Source organism: Panicum virgatum, chromosome 5N, assembly GCF_016808335.1.
Source record: "Panicum virgatum strain AP13 chromosome 5N, P.virgatum_v5, whole genome shotgun sequence".
NCBI lineage: Eukaryota > Viridiplantae > Streptophyta > Magnoliopsida > Poales > Poaceae > Panicum > Panicum virgatum.
This window is the reverse complement of record NC_053149.1, coordinates 24,524,896-24,532,625: the sequence shown is the minus strand read 5'-3', so window position 1 is coordinate 24,532,625 and position 7,730 is coordinate 24,524,896. Positions and strand designations below refer to the sequence as shown.

The 7,730-nt window shown below is 49.7% G+C and overlaps 1 protein-coding gene across 1 annotated transcript; it reads right to left on the bottom strand.

The window, feature by feature from the left end:
- Window positions 1-3,490: 3,490 nt before the first annotated feature.
- LOC120674683 (berberine bridge enzyme-like Cyn d 4) lies at window positions 3,491-6,905 on the bottom strand. Its single transcript, XM_039955821.1, has 2 exons — window positions 6,296-6,905; window positions 3,491-5,034 (listed from the first exon to the last, which is right to left on the bottom strand). Exons 1-2 carry the CDS (start codon window positions 6,903-6,905, stop codon window positions 3,491-3,493), a joined length of 2,154 nt encoding a protein of 717 aa, XP_039811755.1.
- Between the last annotated feature and the right edge of the window lie 825 nt (window positions 6,906-7,730).

Here is a 7,730-nt window from a genome sequence, read left to right as displayed (position 1 = left end):
TACCACGCCATCTTGGGAAGACCAGCACTGGCCAAGCAAACTCATGTAGTTGAGGCCCATCTTCCTTAGAGTGCTTGCAAATATCAAGTTGAGCCCGCTTCCACCATCGATGAGTACTCGAGTGAGTTTGGATCCCTTGATGACTGGATCGAGTACTAGTGGAAATTTTCCTGGTTCAGAGAAGCTGGTCCATTGATCCTCCCTGGAGAAGGTGATAGGGACCTCGATGTACTTCAAGGGTCTCTGAATTGCAGGTTCGACTGAAAGGATCTCCCGCAGTAGCAACTTCTGGGCACGCTTGGAGAAGTTTGGATCTCCTCCAAAGATGACGTTGACCATGTTTTCAGGCTTTTGGAACCCGTGAGGATCTTTCTTGTCATCATCATCATCATCGTCCTTGTTCGGCTTCTTCTTGGGTGCATCTGGCAGAGGAGACTGGAGAGACTTGCGAATGAGTGTGCACTCAAACATCGAGTGGTTACTCTTTGGATGGATCGGGCACTTCTTGCTGTGTAGGATCTTATCGAACTGATCCTGGGGCTTTCCTGCTTTTTTACTACGCGGGCTACGATCGATAGCCCCGACGACATCTCTGGCTTGCACTTGCGCGCAGGAAATCCTAGATGGTTACCGCTGCCTCCGCGATCATTGTTGCGCTTCCCATTGTTATCATTGTTACTACGCGGGAAATGACTGTGCTCTTGTTCCTCCTCGTCTGCCCAACGCTGCATCATGTCGCGTACCTTTACCACTGTTTTGGGAAGGTTTCGTCCGAAATCACGGTAAAAGCGATTGGGTGGTGATGCCGTCGTGGAAGTAGTCGATGACGTCCTCGTCGGAGACGTTGGCAATAATGGCCCTTGTGTCGAAGAAGCGCTTGATGTAGGACCTCAAGGATTCGCCTGGCTCTTGTTTGCACATTGCAAGAGCATGGAGAGTAGCCACCCGATTTAGGGATCCTTGAAAGTTGTCGATGAAGACCTTCTTAAGATCTTCCCATGAGTGGATGGACTCACGCTTCAAGCTCTCCAGCCAGCTGAGTGGCGTAGGTTCCAGGACCATGGGGAAGTAGAGAGCCTTAGTAGCGGTGTCTCCTCCCGCAACATCAATAGCCGTCGAGTATAAACGTAACCATTGGGCAGGATCTTGCTTACCATCGTACTTCTGGAGGTTAGTGGGTTTGAAGTTCTTTGGGCACTGGATATTGTCGAAGACCCAGGGATTTAACATGTTTAATAGATTGCCCAGGAAGGGCCAAAGATTGGGTAGGCAGGTCAAACTAATCATCTAGCTAACACATGCCTTACATTAAGCTACCATCTAGTACAAACGATCCAATTGCTGCCTTCTAACAACACGTACTGCCTTTAGCATCATCTCCATCGAACGACGAATCTCCTCATGTCTCACCATGACTGGGTCCAGCAGAGCTCTATCTGCACCACAGCCGTTACGCTACACATCTACTTCAAATCGACGATGCTTCCATGCCGTATGCCAGCATCTCCGGCCTAGACAGCTACGAAGCATTGGCCGATCCACCGCTGTAAGGGCAACGACAGAGGTTCTTCCCAATGCTCCAACCACCCAATTGAGAACCCTGCTATTGGCTCCGGATGGGGACCAAATAATTGTTCGACGCCCCGCAATAAATTGGCAAATTCTGCTACGGGCTCTAGCACGACACTCTAATGCTTTGGGCCAATCCATTGCTACAAATAGAATTGACAGTGAACATATATTCATCCATACCATATCGCAGTATAAATTGACAGTGAACATATATTCATCAATATCATTGATAAAAAAATGCAAAATAAGTAAACAGGGATACAAAAATAATCTTGGTAGATGAATACATGCACCCCCCCCAAGGATAAAAATAAGTAAATAGGGATTAATTCTAACTACCACATGATAAAAAAGGTAAAAGGTCTTGTGAAAAGAATAATCCTATTTAACTGCTATACATTGCTAGCATCTGGAAATAGAATAATCGCTAATTTCGAGTAACCGGACAAGCCACTAAAGTAGCTAAAGTAGTGATAAATCCTATCAATAAAATAGATCGTAATGAAAGTCCATCGATTCCCAATCTCCAGTGGAAGTCCAAAACATCTATCCATTTAGAATATTCCTTTAAATGGATATCCTCCAATTGGAAATGATAACAGAATGCATATGTCATTAGAAGAAATTCTAGTAAACAAAAAATAAACCAACATGCATCAATAAAATCAATATGGAGCGTAAGGAGGAGCTTCTGAAAGCTTGCAGCCGAGCGGCAAAGTTGTACAACCGAGGGCAGGAGGACTCACCTCGGAGGACGATGCCGAGGCCCGAAGGCACTCCGGTGGAGGATAAGGAGGAGTGGCGGAGGAGGGACGTCAATAGATCGAGGAGGCCGTCGGTGGAGGAGGACCGTTGAGGAGGCGTGGCGGTGGAGCAGGCCGAGCCGGTAGAGGAGGAGCAGAGCGGAGGCGCCTGTGGTAGACGAGGGCGGCAGTGGAGAAGGAGCAGCAGAGGCCGCTGGTGGAGGAGGTGCAGGGTCGACGGCCCCTCTATACGGGTGGCGTCGAGAGGAAGCTTGGTGATTCCCAAAATGAAAAAGCTCCACCATATAACCCAGAGTGACCTTATTTGTAACGTCTAAGTAACAACCGTTACCATGTTTACAATATGGTAATTGGTGCTGACAAGAACTGTTACTCATACAAAATTCATTGTAACGGGCAAAACGTGCCCGTAACTACTGTCATATAATGAAACGGACGTGAACAGTGAACATTACCAATGATATACGTAGCAGACTTAGACAAATTCCGATACTTATATATTGTCATTGGTAACAGACTACATTGATGTCCAGATCTGGCTCGGCACTGGGGGTCCTATTGGTAACGTCCTCCATTAAAGACGGTTACGGTCATTGATTCTTGTAACGGACAACATACGCCTGTTACTAATGCCACGTTACCTAAGTTCGTGTTTCACGTAGTGAGTCTGCATCGACCTCTGCCTGCAAACCGTGTAGTATGGTGATTTGATTTTTATTTCAGTTACTATTATATTCAAAGCTACCAGCTAGGTTGTTTGGTAGCTATGCATACTCATTGGTGCACGTAGATTTAAGGTGCTCGGATGTGTTATAATATTGATGCTCCAAATACCATGTATGCATGGTGATTAGATGTACTATGATGTTGATGATTGAGATGGCGGATAGGCACCTGATGGCTAGGATAGCATGGTGCTTGATTATGCTATAATATTTATGATTCAAATTCCTAATAGATCGACAACTATGTCAACATATTGATGATGTGCTTGCTACCAGATGTGGTCGTATCGTATTGAATTCATCTTATACAATGCATATAGTTTAAATATCACTTTTATTGTTTTATAGTTACTTAGCTTTAATTGTTCAAACTGTAGGGCGCGCATCGCACGCCGAATGATGTAGTTCCATCAAATATAATGGAGCTCTCTACCCTTTAGCTGCTGCTGGAAGGGGAGGGATGCTCTGCTCATTCCTGAAGAAATCATCAGGATCCACCTTTCTCTTCACGGCGGCCAACCTCTTGAAATTACCCTTGAAATACTTCTCCCCCCAAACTTTGGCCTTCTCGTAGCTGGTCACGTTATTCTCCAATCCATTCGTCCCCAGGTCCAAGTCCCTGTAGTTCACATACACAGCTCTTGGGTTCCTGGACACGTACGGCTCCAGCTCCTCGTGCACTCCCCTGACCCAGCTGATCCGCTTCTCCAGTGCTTCTGTCCCATTCTCGAACCAGAACGAGTAGACCTGGAGCTGGTAGAGGTAGTTCCGGTGCGGGAACGGCGTCGCCGACGGCGAGATGCTGCCCATCCGGCCGCCGTAGGGATCCAGCATGATCGGCGGCGTCCCGGGCTCGTCTAGCCACTTGGCCCATATGCTCTCCCACGCGTGCCTTGGGATGGCTTCCTGCACGTGGTCGGACTTCACCTTGAGGTAGTAGCCTGGCTTGTTGCTCCTGTCCAGGAGCACCTCGAGTGGTTTGGCGGTCGTGAAGAACTCGATGAAGATGGTGGATTGGACCCAGCTTATCTCCTGGCAGTCCGCTCGTGTCATCCCAAGTTCTGGGAAGCGACGCTGCATGATGCGGGCGAGGCGACCGCACCGGCCGAGGAACAGGGCCACGAAGTCCGCCTGCGGGTTCTGCACGAGGACGCGGAGGTACAGGTCCCAGGGAAGCGCCGGCGCGATGTCTTGCCATCTGGTGATGAGGCCGACGGCGGACTGGTTTCTGAACCGCCGGATGCCGAACACGGTTACGGTTTCGGGCACGCGCACGAGCCGCACCTTCCAGGACAGGACCACGCCGAAGCTCTCGCCGCCGCCACCCCGGATGGCCCAGAAGTGGTCCTCCCCCATGGTGCTTCTGTTCAGTAGCCTCCCCTGGGCGTCCACGACCACGGCGTCAAGGACGTTGTCTGCGGAAAGGCCGTACTTGCGCGCCAGCGAGCCGAACCCGCCGCCGATCAGGTGGCCGCCGACGCAAACGGTGGGGCAGGAGCCGTCGGGGAACGCCAACGTGCGGCTGGCAGCGCCGACGGCGTAGTAGAGTTCGCCGAGGGAGGCGCCTGACCCGACCCAGGCCTCGGCTCGTGCTGTGTCGATGTGGATCGCGCGGAGCTCGGCGAGGTCGAGCACAGCGAACCGCTGGCGCGGGTCGAGGGAGGCGTAGGAGAGGCCCTCGTAGTCGTGGCCGCCGCTCCGCGTGCGGATGCGGACGCTATGGCGGCGGCCACAGAGAATAGTGGTCTGCACATGGGCGGGCTCGGTGGCCGCAACGATCACAACGGGCCTCGCGGTGCCTGGCAACGCGTAACGGAGGTTCCGGACGGAGGAGAGAAGGAGCGCATCGTAGGAGTTGGTTGCTGGGGTGTGGACGAGGCGAGGCGGGATGTCTGCGGAGAGGCAGCTGAGGAATGATGCATCGATGCCGATGGAAGAAGCCGAAGACAACGACGTTGTTTGGAAGGAGAGGACTGTGCCATGATCAACGCGTGGCAACTGACGACTGTGCTGGAGCGCCGGAGATGTATATATACATGCAAAATGTTGTCTTGTACTAGCACTAAAGCTTCATTTGCTGCTCCGTCCATTTTAAAATTTACAAATGAAGCATAGTTTGACTCGCTATGGACTCTAACAAGGTTACAGTTTAATTGTCAATTGACGCTAAGTTGCATTGTCCACGCATATCTGAATGAAAAAGAAAAATCGAGCTGAAAGTCTATTTAACAATGAACATGTGGCGGACAATTTGGAGCACGAAGACATGGAGGTGAAGACAAATAAACATCCTAAAAATCTATTTGATAATCCAAATAATATTTGTACAGTTACCTCTACAAATAATAAATGCACATAAATATAACCCCCAAGAGAGATTTATTGTGCGTTCATTTTTATAATACGCCTAAAAAAAAGGAGATTTATTTATTGTGCAAGCCCACTCATCTGTATGCATTTTCACATCTGTTATCTGTTACACGCAAAATAACTAGATCGAGTTTGAATCGGATATATAAAACTTTGATGATACCGACCAATGCAACTAGCGACGGACCAGTCTATGAGTTTGATCTTAGCATCTTCCACGACACCCAAAGTGCATCGGCTGGTAGTTATCCAAACAGCTAGGAATATTAGTCATCAGCAATAAGTCGGTATCACCGATTCTTTCGTTTCTCCAAGGCAGAAGATAGCCACTGACAAAGAGGTAAAAATATATAAGAAATCTTCCCTGCCAACAGATCGTTTTGAACTCTCCCTCGAACATCAAGATCAGAACGAGTTTAGTTACACTCTATGATGCTCAAACGTGATCAAACAGTATTCATTATCAAGAAGTGTGGTGATCAATATTTTTATCTGAAGTTTAATTCATACTGCTTCCCACGCAGGCCTTCCTCTCATGTACGCCACAAACGTAGCGAGCATGATATCCAAATATCTCTGTTGCATATCGGATCCTGTTAACTATACATGTGACTGTAGTCTCCGCTGGAAAAAAATTAACTATACATGTGACTGTAGTCTCCGCTGAAAAAAATTTCTCAAAATTCACTACTACAAAGACGATTTGTAGCAACGCCTCAATTTTTTTTCAGAGGCGGACCAAAATGTCACCCGTCCCTACAAATAGTGCGCGGTTACCTACAAATATTATTTTTAGAGGCGGGTGAGGCCATCACCCACCACTAAAAATGGATGTCCATTTTCAGAGGCGGGTGACAACCTCACCCGCCCCCAAAAAAATTGAAAAGTCGCGGCGCCAGAGTGGTCCTCTCTTTCTCTTCTTATCTGCAGCAAACCATCCCCACTCTCTTATCTCTCCTCTGCACATCTCTTCTATCTTCTCCCCATCTCTCCTCTCTCCCATGGCATGGAGGTCGACCTGGTGGATGTAGGGCGGCTGCGGAGGAGCCGGCGGTGGTGCTCGGAGCGGCGGCCGCGGAGGAGTTGGCGGCTGCGCTCGGCCGCGGAGGACACCGGCCCGGCGCTCGGCGCGGCGGCGGCCCCGACCCCGGCCCAAGCGCTCGACGCCGCGGAGGACCCCGGCCCCGGCACTCGGACCGGCGGCCACGGAGGAGCCCAGCAGGGCTGCTCGGCGCGGCTCGGCACAGCGGCCCAGGAGGAACCCGGCGGATGCGCTCGTGCGGCGGCCTTGGAGGAGCTCAGCGGGGGGTGCTCGGCGCGGCTGCGGTGGTGGCTCCGGCTGCGCAGCTGCGGCGGTGGCTACTGGCGGCGCGGCTATGGCGGCCAGGGGCGGCCCGGACCTGCGGATCTGGCGGCGCAGCTGCGGTGGTGGCTCCGAGTGGCACGACTCTAGTGGCCAGGACGGCCCGGGCATGCGGATCTGGCGGTGTGGGTGTGGATCCGGGGGACCTGGGCGAGATCCAGCGTCGGCCCGCTTTTTTTTAATCAGATTCCAGGGGCGGGTGATCCCCTCACCCGTCCCTACAAATCCATTTCTAGGGACGGGCAGGGGTGTTAACCGCCCCTAGAAATGGGTTTGTAGGGGCGGGTGAGGGGTTGACCGCCCCTGCAAATGCATTTTCAGAGGCAGGTAACGTACCTGCCCCTAAAAATGTTTTTTACCCGCCCCTACAAACCGTTTATGTAGTAGTGATTGAAACAACTGAAAAATTGTTTAAGGACAACTATGTTGCAAAAAAAAGATCGAATGGCTTGGCTATGTGCAGCATTGAGAAAGATATCTTGGACAACATTGATTTAGATACGGTTCTTAAGAATTTTGCATCAAGAAATGCCCGAAAAAGCTTTTCTACGAAGGACTGAAACATTATTGTTGGTGGAATCATGGGGCTTAGTTATTTTATTTAAGGTAATCATTACCAGTTTTATTTCCACTCTTTAGTTTGTGTTATATACATTATTCTTCGAGACTTATATATATGTCAATATGTCATAAGTATCATTATCTTCTATATCATATTACAAAATTAAAAAAAATATTTCAAGAGTTACACTTTCCACATATTATTCTATCTTCCACTTTCAGAGGAAGCTTTTGCACAATTGGAGCTGTTACAAAACTTGTTTGAGCATCAAGCCATGAGCACTGACGGGGATTGTTGGAGTTACATCTAGGGAAGCCCTTTCTTCTCCTCAAGAAAAGCTTATTAAAGTTTGATTGGTCAGGCACAAATATATC

Bases quoted from the DNA above. Each gene is read 5' to 3' on its own strand.
- LOC120674683 (XM_039955821.1), bottom strand. From the start codon at position 6,905: ATGCCCGGGCCGTCCTGGCCACTAGAGTCGTGCCACTCGGAGCCACCA. The intron at 5,035-6,295 runs GTGAGGTTGTCA...ATCATGGCACAG, and splicing joins TTCAATTTTTTTGGGGGCGG to TCCTCTCCTTCCAAACAACG.